Source organism: Papio anubis, chromosome X, assembly GCF_008728515.1.
Source record: "Papio anubis isolate 15944 chromosome X, Panubis1.0, whole genome shotgun sequence".
In the NCBI taxonomy this organism is placed as follows: Eukaryota; Metazoa; Chordata; class Mammalia; order Primates; family Cercopithecidae; genus Papio; species Papio anubis.
In genome coordinates this window covers 138,656,073-138,675,430 of record NC_044996.1, presented here as the reverse complement: position 1 = coordinate 138,675,430, position 19,358 = coordinate 138,656,073, and the positions used below count along the sequence as shown (strand labels likewise).

Here is a 19,358-nt window from a genome sequence, read left to right as displayed (position 1 = left end):
CAAAAAATCTAGTGCAACATTCCTCCTCTATGAATTTATTCAGCCTGCTTGAAATAATTGAATTAATTAATTGGATTAAATGAAGTCATATATTTTGAATAGTGAGCTTAGTGCCTGGCTTGCAAGACAGGCTCAATAAATGGTAACTGCTGTCATTATTCTTACCATTATTGTTATGATAACTCTTCTTTTCACAGATGTGTAAAGCATCTTTGCTTAAAATGTGCCTATACCTCCATTACATTGAGTAGAAAAATCATAGATGAGAAAACGTCTATAATGGAAAACTAAGCAGATATATGCACCATCTTATCCTTTTTATTACTAGCTCACCTTATATTTAAGATATCTCTGGTAGGACCCACAGTCCCTAGAAGGGCCCACCAGTAGCACTGGTGTTAAGGATCTTGGGGAAAGAAGTGCTTCTCTCGACTAACACCATAAGTCTCCACATAAAGCAAACAGATCACCCTGGAGTTAGGAAGATATTGCAAAGAAGCTGTGACTGGCAAACTGAAGGTTGCATGGATTAAGGAGGTTGCAAAACATAAACGATGAGTTTACCAAAGCGTTGATCAATCTGTCCATGTTTTAATTCAAGTGGAAAGAAAGGCTTGGACCTGTGATTGATGTACAAGGTGTCAGCAAAGGAAAACATCATTTTCAATTTTGTATCTTCAGCTTTAGAGATGGTAAAATCCAGTGCAAAGACCTAGTTGTAACATGAACTTGAGTCTCGATGGTGTGGTAGAGCATCACAAATATGAAGAATTCTGAAGGGCTGTGTTTCCTTGTCCATTATTCATAGCCTCTGGCCATTCTCGACTCACAGTCCTCCCTCCCTTGTGGCTCAGGCTGGAGGTTTAAGGTTGCACCTCCAGTTGGATATTGCTGGAGAAGTTCTGGCTGATCTCTGTCCAGAGCTTTGCATTGACTTCTGTCATAGAAATGATGCAATGAGCATCTGTGCAACCTCCTGCTCCATGGCACAGGCTGGGTCACCTCCCAGGGCAAGTTCAGCTGGTAGCCATACCAAACAGCAAATGGCTGTACCTGATTACCCAATCTCTATCTTTTGCAAGAAGAGAAAGTCCAGGAAATACAATGGCATTACTGGATTAAGAATTGAAAGACAGTGTGTTCACTCTGAACTCTGCTCTTTCAAAACATTTCCTGCTAGTCTGAATGCCCATGGCTCAGGGAAACCACTCTTGTGATGTCGATAACCCTATGGAAACAATGTCCAAACTGGCTTCCCCTGAGCTACAGACATGCTGACTTTGGGTCTTCTCCCAGACACTGGAGTATAATTCCACAGAACAGGTACAATGACTTTGTTCTTCCCCGTGCCTTTTCCCCATCTGTGCAGGAAAACATTGGTATGCTCCATGAACATGAGAGCAAGTTGGAGTTATTTAAATTATTTCCAGCAAATGCAACACCCTGGAAAACACACAAGTTATTGTTAAGCCAAGAAAATAGTGGAGTAGAGCCGTGAAGGCATCCCAGATGGTGAGAGCAGATGCAAGTGCAGGAGGGTAAATCACACATTACGACTACCATTAGGGCAAAGATGGATTTAATGGAGGAAATCACAACATTATCACAACAACCAGGTACAGCACAAAATAAGGATTAATTATCGGGGGACAATGTGAACTCAGGAACAAACCAAAGAGGGAAACCCAGTCAAGTGAAGGCAGGGTTACCAGTAGAATGGCGGCATTTCACTCTTACAGTTTTCCATGTGTTAAGTACCCTAATAATTACGATTCTATGCATAGTATGAGTATTTACTGTGTTTGAAAGTTATGTGTCAAATTGTCTGAAACTAGCCAAGTCTCATTATGAGCATAGTTACTGAGATCTGTGAAATTCCAGCCATCTCTTTTTATATGTCAACATTGATTAAGCATTTAGTCACAGGTAACCTTTCCTCTCAAAGTGTGGTTCTTAGGCAGGTACCGTTAGCATTATGTAAGAGCTTTTTTTTTTTTCTTTTTTTTTGAAATTCTCAGATCCCCACTCTAGGTTTACTGAATCAGAACCTTAATTTTAGCATGGTCATGAATTAGCCAATTAAAATTCAAGGAACATTGGTATATAAGGTGACTACACTATGGAACCTATATGCTAAGTACAAGGTATTGTGTGTTAGTTTGGTTCAGCCAGCAGAATTCTTTAAAAAAATTGGGTAAGTTAATCTAATCAGTTTCTGAATATCACATTTGCTTACTTTTCCATAGTTGTTTCAAAAATGATTAGGGATGTCTTCTTAACATGTTTTGAATGAAATTTTTATGCTAACTTATGACATGTGAAAGTGAGTAAATTAATAAAAAGCATGATGATACACAAATTAATGGACGTAGTGCCTCTAGTTAAATGGAAGATCTTGCATTGGGAATGTCCAGCCATCACTGTCGAAGAGGAATTTATCCTCTAATCCAAAAACTTCAGAGAGGATGATTCTCCATCATCTATTTGAGGCAGGCAGATTTGCATGCAACAGAAACTGCCCGTGGCAGAAGTTTGAGCCCCTTGTCTCTTGCTCTGTCATTAGGGGGAGATAGGAGCCACTTCTCTTGTTATACAGGAAGTAGATACAGTATGTGCTGGAGTTCACGGTCTACCTCCCAGTTCCTTAGTTCCTGCAACTATCCTGCAAGAGTTTCATTTCTAGTGCCCTTCTTAGACCTTGCTGTCCACTTGGCATTTGACTGATTGAATCCCAGATGACCTTTTATGCAGGAGTTGCATTAGATCCAAGTTGAGTACAGCAAAGCACAACTTCTCCTATTTAACTATTATGCCATTTTGCATTCTTCTTTTGAAAAACAAAGGAAAAGCCGTAACAAACACCAATATTTCCTGCAGTTACATTGAGTAGGTGGAGAGACTTTCTTAATAAACCTCCCAAAAGACAGCACATCACTTTTGTATCTCAACCAGCATATAAAATGCAGATTGTCAACTTTATGCCTTTTTATTTTGATCCTATACTATTTTTCTTTTATATATAACCATGTAGATTTGATTTTATACTCTAGATAACTCATTTGCTTTCCAATGTCCGATCTGAAGGGTCCCTTGAGCTCCATATGGATGGAGGAGATCAGGACTTAAGTTTTGGAAATCTTGACCATTTATTTCAGGAAGAAGTACTAGATTGAGTTCACCTGTATGAAATGGACACTGTATCAAACTGGAGATGATACACCTATTTGTGCAGTGACAGATAAACCCTGATGTATGGGACATTGGTGATACTTCTAATCCAAAAAAGAATTCCCTTTCTGTGACAGCAGAATTTCTCTGTGCCACTCCACAAATGGTTCAGGACAGCATGAGAATAACGCTCCAAAGGCCACATCCCTGAAGTAACACCTAGCATTTCATATGGCCAGCAGAGAGTCATAGCCACCCGCAGGTGGTACAATTACTGCAACTCTTATCTATCTTAAAATTCTAGCTTTAGCTGAAATACTGGAGTCTCGCCATCTCTGTTGGTCAGATGTAGGAGTAACTTGCTCACCAGAATAGCTTCAGGGAGACTTTAGGATACCATTGTGCCCTGGAGTTACACTGAATAAGTGGAGAGGCTTTCTTAATTATTAACAGTGGATGCCTGCTTAAAGGGATATATATCTCTCTCATATATGATATGTAAAACACATGTTGTATATTAGAATGGTGACATTTCACTCTTACAGTGACTTTGGGTCTTCTCCCAGACACTGGAGTATAATTCCACAGTATATAAATATAATGTATTTGTAATATATTATATATTAATATTAACATGTATAATTATATATTTACATATAAATATAATATATAAATATATAAATATGTTATATGTATATATAATATAAGATATATAAGCATATATTTATAATTATAATTTATATATAAATTGTATAATTAAAATGTATATATAAAGTATATAAATATATGTAATTATATAAAATATATATATTTTATATAATTTTGTATACGTTTCTATAAAATGTATATAAACATATATAATATAAAACATATATACATATATAATGTGTTATGTATATAACATAAAACATATCTATATTATATTTAATGAGCCTAATGCTTCCAAAAGTATAACCTTCATATATATATATTATATATATAGTGACTTCATAGTACTTTGCTCCAGTATTCTGTCTGAGTGTACCTACCTTGTAGAAGAAAAGGCAAAGCGAAATGAACTAAAATGACAAGGCTTTGGTGATGCAAGCTGAGGTTCTAACTCCATTGTAAAGTTAAGGAACAGTGAGCACTCCCTGTAGGGCCTGTCCAGGATGAAGTGTTTTGGGTGGAATTCCTCATTCTTTCTTCCACAGCAACCCCCTACTATTATCCATTATCACCTTTGACTTAGTGGCAGAGGATCCCAGTGAAAAGCCAGAGACTTGGGTTTCAAAGCAAATCTGCTTAAGTCAGGACCTAGAAGCAAGAGCTTTAGCACTTAGTCCCGTGCTATGGCACCTCACTCCCCTAAGACCTCGCATTCTGCTTTCGTGTTTGAAACCCTTCTCTCTCGGCACTGTGTAGCTCAGTGCCCGACTCTTAATAGTAGCTTCATGCTTGTTTGTGGGCTGAATAAATGGAATGACAGGACTTTCTAGAATTTAGGCTTCCTTGGCAACCCACATCCACATTTGACAGAGGAAGGATCCAGATTTTTGCATTTCCAAGGTTTCTTCTTTGGGACTGCCAAAGGTCTGGTTAGGAAACCCTCACTTTGATAAGCTTGTTCTTATTATCTCCAGTTAAATAACAAAGTGCTCTTGAAATGGCTTATTTTCTATATTTGTTTCATTCAGAAAACAAAGGGAGAAAGCTTTGGAGATAGAACATTTCATTTACAAGCTATAATGCAGCTCACCATCGGCAATTCAAAACTATCATTCTGTATATATCAGTATCATTATATCTTGAGAACCTTACTGAAAAATAATATTTGCAGACCTCTGATTTGTAATAGATTGCTCTGAAAGCAAAAATAATACAGCAGCATTTGTTCTTATGGGAGATTTCTGTTCACAGTGTTTATGAGGGAAACATGTTAGACCTTTGTAGGATCAATGTTACAAAAAATTAAATGTCAAAGGGGCTCTGGGATTTACAAATGAGATTCTGGCGTAAGACCTAAGTAGTATGGGATCCAGACTGTATCTTTTGGGAAAGAATGGACTAAAAGGAAATTAGAAAACTGACCATTTCTCAGGAAGTTGAGCTAAATATTCTACCATGCATACATGCATGGCAGCCTCAGCCACTTTCACTTGTACTAATAATCCCAGCCCAGTTGAATAGGACACCTTTAATGAAAGTGATCACTCCAGGCAACGAAGAAGAAACTTTGATGAGGACATGTTAAATATCATGGTCATTGGAAATATTGGAATTTGGAGGGAATATCCAGGGAGAAGTATTTATTAAGATGGGGAAGGATGCAGGATATTTCAGTTGAGAGAATCTGCATAATAAATGCAGCTGTAAATTTGTCTGGAGTTAAAAATAGGCAAGAGGAGAAACTGTAAGTAGGATGTAGCTGGCCTTGGCTTTGGGGATAAGAGCTGTCCCTGAAAAACTCTGTGGCACTGCAGCCTTTAGCACACAGCCTGTGTAACGTGGGCACTTCATAAATCCATGTTGGATGAATGCATGAGGAAGTCTAAGAGTCAAAATTGCATTTGAAAGGCATTTAAAAAATTAACAGAAGGAGGCTGAGGCAAGGGGATTGCCTGAGCCCAAGGGTTTGAGACTAACCTGGGCAACAAACTGAGACCCAATCTCTACAAAGGATACAAAAAAAAAAAAATAGCCAGACATGGTGATATCAACTCACGTGTAGTCCCAGCTACTTAGGAGGCTGAGGTGGGAGGATCACTTCAGCCCAAGAGGTAGAGGTTGTGGTGAGCCATGATTGTGACACTGCACTTCAGCCTGGGAGACAGAGTAAGACCGTCTCAAAAACAACAAAAGTAATAGACTATTTTTGAGCAGTTTTATGTTTACAGAAAAACTGAACAGAAAGTACAGAGTTTTCATACACTCTCCCCTGCACACAGTTTCCTTATTATATACATTATGTATTCATGTGGTACATTTGTTACAACTGAGCCAACATTAATAAGTTGTGATTAACTGAAGTCCATAGTTTCCATTAGGGTTCACTCTTCGTGTTGTATGTTCTGTGGGTTTGGACAAAGGTGTAATGGCATGGATCCACAATTACAGGATCATACAGAGTAGTTTCACTGCCCCCAAATTCCTCTGTGCTCCGCCTCTTCATCCCTCCTTTCTCCCAAGCCAACAGTAATGACTGATCTGTTTACGGTCTGTATAGCTTTGCCTTTCCCAGAATGTCCCATAGCTGGGATCATACAGCATGTAGCCTTTTCAGATTGACTCCTTTCACTTAGAAATATCTTAAGATCCTTCCATGCTTTTCATGGCTTTATAGCTCACTTCATTCTAGCTCTGAATAATGTTTCATTGTCTGGATGTACCACAGTTTATTTTTCCATTCAACTGCTGAAGGGCAGTTTCGCTGCATCCAAGGTTTTGGCAATTATAAATAGATGTGGTATAAATATTTGTGTGTGGGTTTTTGTGTGCACATGAATTATTACGGGAGACACATTTTTATAGGAAATTTCTTTGCAGCATTTTCTTTGTGCAGATACTTCTGCATATAGAAAGATGAATTTTGTTTCAAAGGAGGGTGTATGGTCATATGCCTTTCACTAAATACTAACTACAATACATGGAAGCAAATTCCTAAGTCCTCTGCTACCTGCCTAATCTGTGTTATTTTACACAGAAGTTGTTGTATGAGCAAAAGGGGACATTTTTCTTTCAAAGTATAAATGGGGGTTATAGCGCCTTATTGCTTCCTTCTATTTCAAGTCATTAAGCTAATTACCATTTTCAAAGTAATTAGGCTTAAATTAGTGTCTCAGCCAAACAACCCCAAGCCCAAGCGCACAGGTGGTTTGCTTAGCTGCACCAGATAACACCATAATAAATGTCTGCCTGATCATGATTTATCACGGGAGACAAATTGCTAAAACGGCCCTCGGGTGTCTTATTTTTTGGTTCTGAGTATGACATTTACATATATGGTGTGGGTTCTGGGAATGTTTATCATTTGAGTTAAAAATTGAGAAACATTGAACATACTCTAGCCCGTGGCACTTGCAATCAAATAGCAAAAATATGCCTTTGCACAAATGACTTGGGTGTTGTTTTTGCATCAGAAATCATCTCTGCCACCTCCATGGGCAGCTCACTCTGCAGTCCTTCTCCTTCCCCTTTTCGGAACCAAGTACGTGTGAGTACAACCTGGAGTGAAGGGTCTGGCCCTGCAGGGTGTGATCTACCTGCTGGATAGGATGTATTCCAAATCCTGTATTTAATTATTTCTACCACAGAGGATGCCTGGGGCCATTGTAGAATATCAGTTGTTGTGGACATCCTAGTGCGACTAAGAGCCCACCCAAAATTTGATTCCCATGTCGAGACCAGTGACAGCACGCACACACTAAGAAGATATGAAAAGGCTTGTTACTCATATAATGTGGCTTTCTAAGGACAGCAGGTGATATGGTTTGGCTGTGTCCCCACCCAAATCTCATCTTGAATTGTAGCACCTATAATTCCCATGTGTTGTGGGAGGGACCCGGTGGGAGATAATGGAATCATGGGGGCGATTCCTCCCCTCCTTTGCCCACTGTTCTCATGGTAATAAATAGATTTCACAAGATCTGATGGTTTTATGAGGGGGTTTCCCCTTTCGCTTGGCTGGCTCTCTCTCTTGCCTGCCGCCATGATTGTGAGGACTTCCCAGCCACGTGAAACTGTCAGTCAATTAAACCTCTTTTTCTTTGTAAATTACCCAGTCTCGGGAGTGTCTTTATTTGCAATGTGAGAACAGACTAATACAGCAGGTTACTAAACCAGTACAAAAAATAGCTTGAGAGAGCACAGAAAAGGAACGGATTCTGCTTTTATGGTGATTAGGACTTGGGGCTGGGATAAGGGTCTCTTGCATGCAGACAGGGGCTTGCATAGTTCCAACCTCCCGCTGGCGGTGAAGGAGGGAGCACCCAGGGTTTCTTATCAGCCTGAGTGGCATGAGAAGAAGAGGGAGAGATGAGGCTTAAAAACTCTTGGCACTCAAACGTTAAGAAGTGGAGTCAGGCTCTGATATACCAATCAAAGCCTAGCAGTATGCAATGACTTATTAAATTAAATAAGCAGCATATGACTATGTAGAGCCCTGTGGAAACTGTACATTGTATACCTCTAGTTTGCCATCATTGTCTTCTGATTTGAGAGCTGGGTGATAGCTTCCTAATCAGAAAGTCCAGGTTTCAGCTCCTTCTTCAAACTTCAACTTTCCTCTATTTTTTTCTTATAGAAAATTATAAGCATATGCAGATATGGAATAGTACAGTTAAACCTCCATATGCCCTTCACTTATATTTAACAGTTATTAACTCCTGGCTAATCTTGTTGAATCTATATCCCAGACTCATTTATTCTTGTCCTGCATTCTTTTGAAGAAGACAGCAGCTATCATCTTCTTCACCACCTCCATTTCATCCTCAGGTATTTCAGGATGTATCTCTACAATATTTTTTTTCTCTCTGGTGTATGTTTTACTCCTCTGTGATTCTCGCTGAGTCTATCTACTCATCTGTTCAGGATTTGAGCATTTTGAGTTTTCAATCAGATTTGATTCTTACTTTCTGGTTCTCCCACTTCCCAACTATCTGAACTTGAACAAGTTGCCCTTTTACAGCATTGTTGATCTACCCCTAAAATGAAGCTAGTGCTATTTACTCATAGGGTTCAGTGTGTTCTAAACAAGATAATATGTAATAAAATTCTCTACATGTAGACAGTGCTCAACAGATGGTAGCAATTATTGTTATTATTATTGTTGTTGCTATTATTTTTTGAGGGGTTATCTGGGGGTGGTATACAGTGTTAGTTTTGGGGAAAGAAGGTGAGGACAAGAAGATTGTTGATATTTGTGATGAACAGTTTAGACTTGGGGAATAACTCCTGGTTCTTCCTCTATCAGTGAGGAATATTGATATTCATGTGAGGGATAGTTTAGATTTGGATATCTACCGTAAATATTAAAAGAGAATATTCTCATAAAATATCTATATACATATTTGTTCACATAAGAGGAACATCACTGGTTTAGTTTTCCCATCCAATAAGGAAAAATGATAGACTTCTTTATAGCCTTAGGGCCAACACCAGCTGGTGAGAACAACCTTTCAGCTTCTTTCTTCTGGCACCTGCCTCCAAGTGGCTCCCCATCAATGGACCTGGTACTTATAGAATACTTTCTCAGGTCTCCCTGCAGAATCACTTCATGATACCCAGAGGTCCAAATGGTCCTTCTAAATGGCACTCAAGTCAATGAATCTTGGTGTCTATTCTAAGAACACAGCCACAGCCAGTCTTGATTGCATCACGTCTCATGTTGGGATAAAATCCAATTTGTAAGAACATTTACTTCCACCTTGAGAAATTAGCTGCCCATTGAGTAGGGCAACCATCTCCCTTTGCTTTGTGAATATGCGTTTTTACATGGAGTCTTTTTCCCCTCCAGGGCAGATCTTGAACCTTCTAGATGAGCTGAGATTGGCTAATGATACCCTCATCTACTTCACATCGGACCAGGGAGCACATGTAGAAGAAGTGTCTTCCAAAGGAGAAATTCATGGCGGAAGTAATGGGATCTATAAAGGTGAGAAATGCTGGGATGGACAAGCTCTGGCCTCTTAGCTCATCTGCTGGTCACTTTTTTCTGATTTTAGAGCTTTTCCATAGTTCTTCTGCTACTTTGCAATAAGTAGGACTTCCTTGTGTCATGGAGACAGTTGGAAGGCCAAAGTGACCATTTCTGTTCTGGTTCCCACAGAATTTAAAAGCCCACATCCTGTGTCAAGACATTAGAATGAGAGTATGTATCTCCAAATGTAAATGCAGCCTCATATAATGTAACTGATTAAAACAAGAATTCCTCTACCCCGTATGTGGATTTCCTGTCACTACTGTAACAAATTGACACAAACTTGTGGGCTTAAAACAAATTTATGAACTTACAGTTCTAGAACTCAGAAATTCAAAATGGATATCTCACTGGTCTGAAATTACGATGTCTGTAGGGCCTTCTACAAGCTCTTGGAGGGAATCTGTTTCCTTGACTTTTTCAGCTTCTGGGGACTTCCCACTTTCCTTGGCTCATGGCCCCTTCTTCATGTGGAAAGCTAACAATTCATTGTCTTCAAACCTCCCTGTCTGTCTCCGACCTTTGCTTCCATAATCTCATCTCCTTCACTTACTCTGACACCCTCGCCTCCCTCTTATAAGGACCCTTGAGATTACATTCAGCCCGCTCGTATAATCCCACATCATCTTCCCATCTCAAGATCATGAACTTAATCTGCAAAGTCTCTTTTGCCATGGGGTATAACATGTTCACAGGTTCCAGGGATTAGGACGAGGGCATCTTTGGGAGACCATTATTCTGCCTACGTGAACCCACAATAGTATTTTGAGCTGATACTTCTTTTAAAAAATTTTTTTTTGCAGCATTAGCTGAGCTACTTTCATGATGGGTCGGGCATCATGCTAGTCATTGGAGATATTTGATGAGACCCAGCTACTGGCTTGTATAGTGTATGCTCTTCCAATATAAGACAGACATATATAATGTCTAATATATACATTTAGATATATCTAATCTACTTAGACATAGCTTATGTTTAATGTCTATATACATTAGACATATCTAATGTCTAATATATACATATCTAATGTCTATCTTATATGACAGACATTACATGACATACAACGTGGCCCATTTCATAAAGTGATATGATACCTAAAAGGGCATATTCATGCTAAGGGTTAGGACTCCCCAGCCAGCTCTGCGGTGGATATGGGTTGAAGGTACAAGAAGAGATGATGCCTTAACCAAAAGGGGAGGGTGAATCACAGTTTACCTGCAAGATATGAAAGGATGATATAGGGAATGCTTTTATCTATCAATTTGTTTTGGAATATTGATTATCTTCTGTCTATCTTGCATTAGGTCAGACACAACAGTAAATATAAAACATGGTGTCTGCCCTGAAGGAAGTCATGTTGAACTGGTAGGTGGGTGGGTAGATGATGGCTTGAAGCCTGGGAAGACCCAGTGCAATTTGACAAGGGGACTAACACTTGCATGCACAAGATACTAATGGCACAAGGGGAAAGAGAGCCTCACTTGGCTGAGGAGTTCCCAGGAATGTTTGCAAAGGAGACGCAGCTAGAAAGGAGGTCACCAGTGGCTCTGTGCATCTGCTCTCACTCCCCTTCTATCTCTTTCTGCCTTTCCAACCCCGTGCTCTCTTTTGTCATGCTAGAATGAGGGAGAAGCAGCAAATAGCTTATTTTGCAAACTGCAAGGAGCTCAGTAAGGCCAGATTACACCACACCTGAGGCAAAGAGAAATAGTCCTCTGTAGTCTATCCCTCAGGCTGCAGATAGCTTATGAAGCCTTATACTTCTATTTACATCTCTATGTGCACATCTGGAGCCCTATGACCAGCTGAGCACCCAGGGGCAGGAGCCCTCTCCTACATCTTTTGTTACCTGGCACCTAGCACAAAAAGATGCCTGTTAGGTGCATCTGGCCAACCTTCATAGGCTGCTCAGACCTCCTCCCAGCCCCTTCCTTTAGGTCGTGTTACCTTGCTCAATGCAGGCAGGACACATGATCAATATGTAATGTGGGTTTGATTAATCAACCGGTGTGTTTAATCTGAACAGGATTAACCCCAGTAGGCTGTCACTCTTTCAGCCCTTCTCTGTGTGCCATGTTACTTTAAAAGTAGTAAAAAGTGGAAACATGTATTTCTAATATATGAAGACTTGGTGCTACCGGGCTGAACTGGGGTCCACTCACCCAGCGCAGCAAGGCCAAACATCCACACCGAGGTTTTACAGTGGGAGAAAGGAGGGTGTTTATTTGCAGGGTTACAAGCAAGTAGAATGAGGCATCTCTCACTTAAGATTCCACTTCCCCAGTGGTTTGCAAGCAAGGGTTTTTAAAGCCTGGGAGGCAGAGGCTACAGGCAAAGTCATAAGTCAGTACATGGAGATTATACGTTGCTTTGACCTAAAAAGGCAGGACATCCCAAAGGAGTGCCCGCAGGTCATAGGTGGCTTCAAAGATTCCCTGATTTGCAATTGGTTTAGGAAGTGAAGCTTTGTCTGAAAATTTGGGGTCAGCAAAAACAAACATGATATCCGGCCTGTGGGCATGGCTTCCTCCAGGCCCCTTGGGAAGAAATTTGGAACAAAGAATGTCAGTCAGAGTTCAGTCCTCAGTTCCTCTTTACCTGGAGCCTAGATGCCAGCAGATGGCATTTTCCATTTTAAAGGGGTCCACTTTCTGAAAAACAACTATGGGACATATGTTAAAGTGTTATCTTTAGTTATTACAGGGAACCAAACATTTTATGGCTCTAACTTCCTTGTCTATTGTTTTACTCTATGATTACCTTCTTGCTTATCAGTTGCTCATTTACTTTTCAAAGCCTGCTAGGTGCCTGGAATTTTCTTTGAAGGAACTCAAGATTTTTCTTTATTTCCCTGCCTGGGAGAGTCCAGCAGGCCTCTAAGAGGGGTCCCTGCTCCATCGCGTTGGTGTTTCCGTTTTATTTTCACAAGGCTATCACCTGTGTGGAGAGAGTTGTTTTTATTTCATTTTGTAGATGCCAGCGTCTCTAAAGACTGGAGTTCCAGGCTGCATTCCACGCTGTAGCTCATCCATCCATTCATTCTCTCTCTTAGTGCCTGTTCAGTTCCAAAATAGCTTAGCAGCTGCTGAGGAGGAGAAATGTACATAAATCACAATACCAGAAGTGGTTGGAGAGTAATAGTTACTTAAGAAAGTTACATATGCAAGGCTGTAGAGCCTCAGGGCAGGAAGAGGGGAGCCCTGACTGACAATCCGAGGGAGGCTTCGTGGGGCAGAGAAGGAGAGGCATCACATTTTGCACAGATAGTTCACCAGGGTTCAGAGACAGAAGAGGTATAGGTCAGAAAGGGAGCCCCAAGGGTCTTGAATGATGGCTGGGAACCCCAGTTTTATCATACAACCCTGCAAGCATGTCAGGAGCTACTCCATGAATTTCTTTTTTTTTTAAAGAAATGTATTTGATGTATTAGAAATGTTTTGCTTGCATGCTAGAAATACCATGAATGTGTAACACGATTAAGGTCTCAGCCACCGCTCTATTGCAAAGTATTATCCTTTTGTCAAACTTACTTGAAATCAAGTTCACAGTGAAACGTTGTTAAAATACAATGCCCTAAAAGGAAGATAGGGTTTCCTTCTAGTTATGGGAAGTAGGCTTCTTAGTGTCAAGACATCTTGTTCTCTAAAGCTGCAAACTCAAACACACACCTATGGTTTATGCAGACACAGAGAAATCATAGGATTTAACACCCTGTTTAAAATACCATCTTTTTCTAAATAATCATGACTTCTACTGTCCATCAAAACCCTTCAATGGACTTTGCTATTTGAACTTTTTTTTTTTTTTTCCTTTTGAGAGAATCTTGCTCTGTCACCCAGGCTACGGTGCAGCAGAGCCATCTCAGTATTTGAACTTAATGATTCTCCTGTATTCCCAAGTCAAATCTGTTTCCCTAGTGAAATCTATAGGCTTCATCAATGACAGGGTAGATAAAGAAAATGTGTATATAGTCACCATGGAATACTATGAAGCCATAAAAAAGAATGAGATCATGTCTTTTGTAACTTGGATGGAGCTGGAGGCTATTATCCTTAGCAAACTAATAATGCAGGAACAGAAAACCAGATACCATGTGTTCTCACTTATAAGTGAGAGCTAAATGATGAGAACTTACGAACACATAAAAGGAAACAACAAAGACTGGGGTCTGTTTGAGCGGGGAGGGTGGGAGGAGGGAAAGGAGCAGAAAAGATCACTATTGGGTACTAGGCTAAATACCTGTGTGATTAAATAATTTGTACACCAACCCCCCATGACATGAGTTTACCTGTCTAACAAAGCAACCTTCACATGAATCCCCAAATCTAAAATAAAAGTTAAACATAAATAAATAAATAAATAAATAAATAAATAAATAAATAAAATATACCAGACTTCCTGTTTAAAAAAAAAAAAAAAATCTATAGGCTAATTTGATAGAATGGCTAGGATTAAATCATCCTTCCATTAAATTCAACAGGTTATTCCTTTTAATAAGAGGTACATTACATGTCTACCGCAGTCTACATTTAAAAAACAATTATTTAATATTCCAGGGGTGAGGGAGTAATAACAGGACTGTTTCATTTTTTTAAGGAAATGACTTTGCAGTATGATTCTTCTGTTTAGATTTGGATATGGATAAATTTTGTCTTTGTCAAAATCTTCTAGCATAAAGGGAAATTGGGAAATAAGGGTAGGGTCAAATGTATACTTTGAGTATAATTCTGTTCAAAGTTTAGAATTCTTGGCAGTAAGTCCTTTATAGAGTAGTTGCTAAAATATTTCCCCCTGAGACTCTTCTAAAATAAATTTTCTTCTATTGTCCACATGCTTTGAATGATCGTGTCAATTAAGACAATTAAGAAATCATTGTCTCCATTAGGGCTTCCAGTTAATTTGACTGTGTTCCCATATCATGTGATTATGATTTTCACAGACAGCAAGATAAATAAGTAAACCACTGAACATCCCATAGCCTGTGACCCTTTGTAGCTGTTAAATGTAAAATTTTCTGTTTCTGAAAATGTTCACATTGCTTCTTTGGGACCTTAGGAGTAGAAAATATTGCTTGAAACTAATAGAGGATTTAAGATTTCTACACAATCCTTAACTCTTTCTAGGGAGTTTAATTGATGGCTCTCAATTTATGTTCCTGTACCCTGGACAGGCATTGGATCTATTTGGATCAGCCTGGTGGGTGAGTCTTGAGAAGAAACTTCATTCTGCACTTGCATCTGTGTCAAAGCAGTAGAACAGAAAGGAGTTCAAGCTGAGAGTCCTGAAAATTGCAGTTCTTTTATTGAAGGAGCGAGTGACCCCACCCCTAGCTTCAGTTGTCTAAATCAGAGTTCTAAGCCTTTGAGCCTCTCTTTGCATACGGAGTTGCAAATGAATTCATGGAAGTTTCTTCTCAACCTTCACTGCAGCTGCTTCTCACCTGATCCACCTCTCAATGTTGGAGACCTCCAGGGCTCTGTCCTGGGCCCCCTTCCCTTTTTTATCTTCACACTTGTCCTACCTGATGTCATCCAAATCCAGGACCTCATATGACATCCAACTGCAGGGCATCCCACATACACTGCCAGGACCCTGCTGTGGAGGTCCACATTGCTATGTCCAGCTGCCCACTTGCCACACGACCTGGAAGCTCAGTAGGCATGTCATCTCGGAAAGATGCAAGCTGGACGTCAAATGCAAGCTAGCCCAAGCCCACACATCCCCATATCTGCATGATCTTATTGAATGCTTTACCCAGTGACTGAACCTCAGTGCTACCATGTTTGCTGGTTGTGGGCTTGTTTTATCTTGCCTCTCTTTAACCCCTATGTATCCCATATTTTGGAATCACATCCTATTCACTTTATTTTCTAAGTTTATCTGACATTGGTCCTCTTTTGTCATTTGTATCAATTTTCCATCTTGTCCAGGCCACTGTGGTCTGCCCTATGGACTTCTCCAGTGTGCTTCTTGGTGGTCTCCCTAATTCCTTATTCTCACATTCCATTCTCCACCCAGACACTGGAGTGAGATTTCATAAACATAATGTCAATGTACTATATTGAATTTCTAAGGACTGATGTAACCGTTAGTACCACAAACTGGGTGGCTTAAAAGCAGCAGAAAGTTGTTTTCTCTCAGTTCTGGGGGCCAGAAGTCTGAAAGCAAGGTGCTGGAAGTGCTGGGATCCCTATAAAACCTCTAGGGGAGATTCCTTTGTTGTTCTGCCATTAATTCTTAACCTTCCTTGACTTGTAGATGTATCAGTCCAATCTCTGCCTCCACCTTCACATGGTTTTTTTCCTTTCTTCAAACACTCTAGTATCAACCAGGCATAGTGGCTCATACTTGTAATCCCAGCACTTTGGGAGGCTGAGATGGGAGGATCACTTGAGCTCAGGAGGTCGAGGCTGCAGTGAGCTATGATTGCACCACTGCACTCCAGCCTGGGCAACAAACAAACAAACAGAACAAAAAACCACTCCAATATCTTCCCGTCCACTGAAAATACAATGTGAAGTCTGCAGCTGTACAGTTTTCTCATCCTCTCTTCCTGGCTTTGCCCGGGTCCCCCAATCCCTTCATCCTGTTCCCACCTTAGAGTCTTTGTATTGGAAACTCATCCTTTCATCTCATCTTTGGATGAATTTTATCTTTCACTCATACGTTGCCTTTGTAAGGTCTCCCTGGACCACCAAATCAAAAGTCCTTGTCTCCTCCCACTACTTTATTCTAATTGCTTGCATCTCTGATATCTTACCTGTTTATTATTTTATTTGCTCATAGTCCTTCTCCCATGGAAGCTGGGATCTGGGCTGCCTCATTCACCACTGTGTCCTAGTGCCTTGAATAACCATGGAGTAGGCATTCAGTAAGAACTTACTAAATGAATAGGGATATGGTTTGGCTGTGTCCCCATCAAAATCTCATCTTCAATTGTAGCTCCCATAATCCCCACATGTCTTGGGAGGCACCCAGTTGGAGGTAATTGAATCATGGGGGTGGGTCTTTCCTGTGCTGTTCTCGTGATAGTAAGTCTCATGAGAACTGATGGTTTTATAAAGGGCAGTTCCCCTTCACATGCTCTCTTGTCTGATGCCATGTAAGACATGCCTTTGCTTCTCCCTCACCTCCCACCATGATTGTGAGGCCCCCTAGCCATGTGGAACTGTGAGTCCGTTAAAACATTTTCTGTATAAATTACCTAGTCTCAGGTATTTCTTCATAGAAGTATGAAAATTGACTAATACAAATAGTGAACACTTCTCAGATTTCTCTTCCTTCTGTTTCCTTCTCTCCCTATTTCTTCCCTTTCTCCTAAAATATCATCCCTTACATGGGACCAGAATAACTTCCTTAAGATTTTCTTTTAGTTGAGTTTAGAGTTTGCCTTTTCCTCATACTACAAGATTTCCTGTATTCTCAGAACAGAACAGTTAAACTCCAATGTCTGGCTTCATTTCCATCCCTCTCCTAAGTCAAGGTCACCCTGAAGGAGGCTCTTCCTCCCTCCCTTTTTCTCTGCCTACAGGCAAGTAATAAATGTCAATGGAATGGATAAATTAACTCTATAGATGGCTTCTGCAGAAGTGTGGGGGTGGGGGATCATATTTTCCAGAGTGTTCAAGAATATAGACTTTTTTTTCATGTGCAAAGAAATGCTTTTAAAATTCCCTGATGGCTGCATGGAAGGCACTGTTCTTCGGGCATTTTTTCCTTACGCTAAGGCCAAATTCCAAACACGCGGCCTGAGTCCATGTCACTTATGAGTTGCTTCTTACAGTCACTGATTTTTACATCTCTTTCCCTCATTCAATAATGCAGCTTTCAGAGAGCAATTGATACTTTTATTGTGAGAAAAAAATAGTAGTGACTGACTCTGGTAGCTTATTACAAGGTAGTTATGTTCAAATGATGTTGGCAAACATCGTCATTGGCTTCCCAAGAGTAGGCAAAGCTGCCCCTTCATGCTAGTGTCAGTATTTAGTCCTCCAGCAGATATCCACAGCCTTTTCACCTTTGAAAGAAGATCACATTAGTCTTGTTTATATATTCATGCATTTGGTTAAATTTGACTGACATGCATTTATATATTGATTCTATAGAACATGCCAGACACAGGGCTAGCTGATAGGGTATAAAGGCAAGAAATAAACGGCCTCCAACTGCTACTAATTTGCATTCTACTAGAAGCTAGTAGCTTAAATTCTACTAAAAGACATAATGCCTCTAAATTCTACTAGAATTCTACTGGTTTTTAGGATAGAGATATAAGAGACCGCTTCAGTGTAATATACTGGTAAGGGAACTGTTAAAGTATGGTAAAGGCAGTTAGCCCAACTTGGGAATTGAGAGAACCTTCCAGGAGGAACTGACATTTGGCAGGTTGACGTTTTGCATTGTTGGCTAGGAGAGGACAGGTGGGAAGTACACAGTGGGCAGGTGTGAAATACTTATGGGGAATGAAAACGTAGCTCAGTATTTCTAGGGATGAAAGTGTAGCAGGGTGCAGTGGCTCATACCTGTAATTTCATCACTTTGGGAGGCCAAAGCAGGAGGATCGCTTGAGCCCAGGAGTTCGAGACCAGTCTGGGTAACATAATTAGACCCCATCTCTAAAAAAAAAAAAAAAAAATTAAAAATTAATCAGATGTGATGGCATGTGCTTGTAGTCCAGCTACTCCAGAGGCTGAGATGGGAGGATCAGTGGAGTCTGGGAGGTGGAGGCTGCGGTGAGACTTGATTGCACCACCGCACTCCAGCCTGACTGACAAAGTGAGATCCTGTCTCAAAAAAAAGTGTGAGCAAGGTCTGACAGTGTCAGGTCATGGAGACTTGGTATCATGTCCGGGCATTGAGCTCTGCCTTGTGGGTTATCTGAGCTGGGAGCAGGGACCAGACAGATGGGTTAACATTAGCAAACACCCTGAAAATGGAAGGGCCATTTGGAATGATTGGGACTGTCCACTTCAACAGAGAATGCAACTGCTGGATCACCACCGTCTCAGGCATTGCCATAAGCAGAGTGATTTCATTGCATTGGCTTCAGTTGACAAAATGTATGACCTTAATACTACACAGTTAAATGTGGCAGAGCTTGCACATGTTGTTGAAAAAGTCACATGGACAGGCAGGAGATTGTGATCCCGTAATGGGAGGCTTGAATTTCTCACTTTTGAAATGGGCATGATTGAAGCTGTGTGGTTAAGCGTGCTCTGCAGGAGAGAAAGGTTGGGATTCTGCGACAGCAAAGAGGTGGGAAAGTGAGAAGGATGTGGCCATGGTGGGTAAACTGGGCCCTGTGAGGGCAGGGAGTGGGCATAGCTCATGCTTATGGGCTCATTTTCTTTGATGACATTCAGGGAGAGTTTCTCTTTTGATAGTCAAAGGTCAAGCTGTTTAGTATATGACTCTGGTGGAGAAAATTTTAGGAATGCAATGTATTAGGGAAATGAAGCATGTAGCAAAATAGAGACCAGAAAAGGTTAGAAATAGGAATTTGTAATCACATTC

The 19,358-nt window shown here is 40.4% G+C and overlaps 1 protein-coding gene across 6 annotated transcripts in view; it reads left to right on the top strand.

Moving 5' to 3' along the window:
- Window positions 1-19,358, top strand: part of STS (steroid sulfatase) — a 211,852-nt gene that overhangs the window by 146,458 nt on the left and 46,036 nt on the right. For all 6 annotated transcript variants that reach the window (XM_009197146.4, XM_009197147.4, XM_009197148.4 and 3 more), the window contains one exon: window positions 9,662-9,799. In XM_009197146.4, the coding sequence (XP_009195410.2) occupies window positions 9,662-9,799 (138 nt within the window). The remainder of the gene's footprint in view (window positions 1-9,661; window positions 9,800-19,358) is intronic.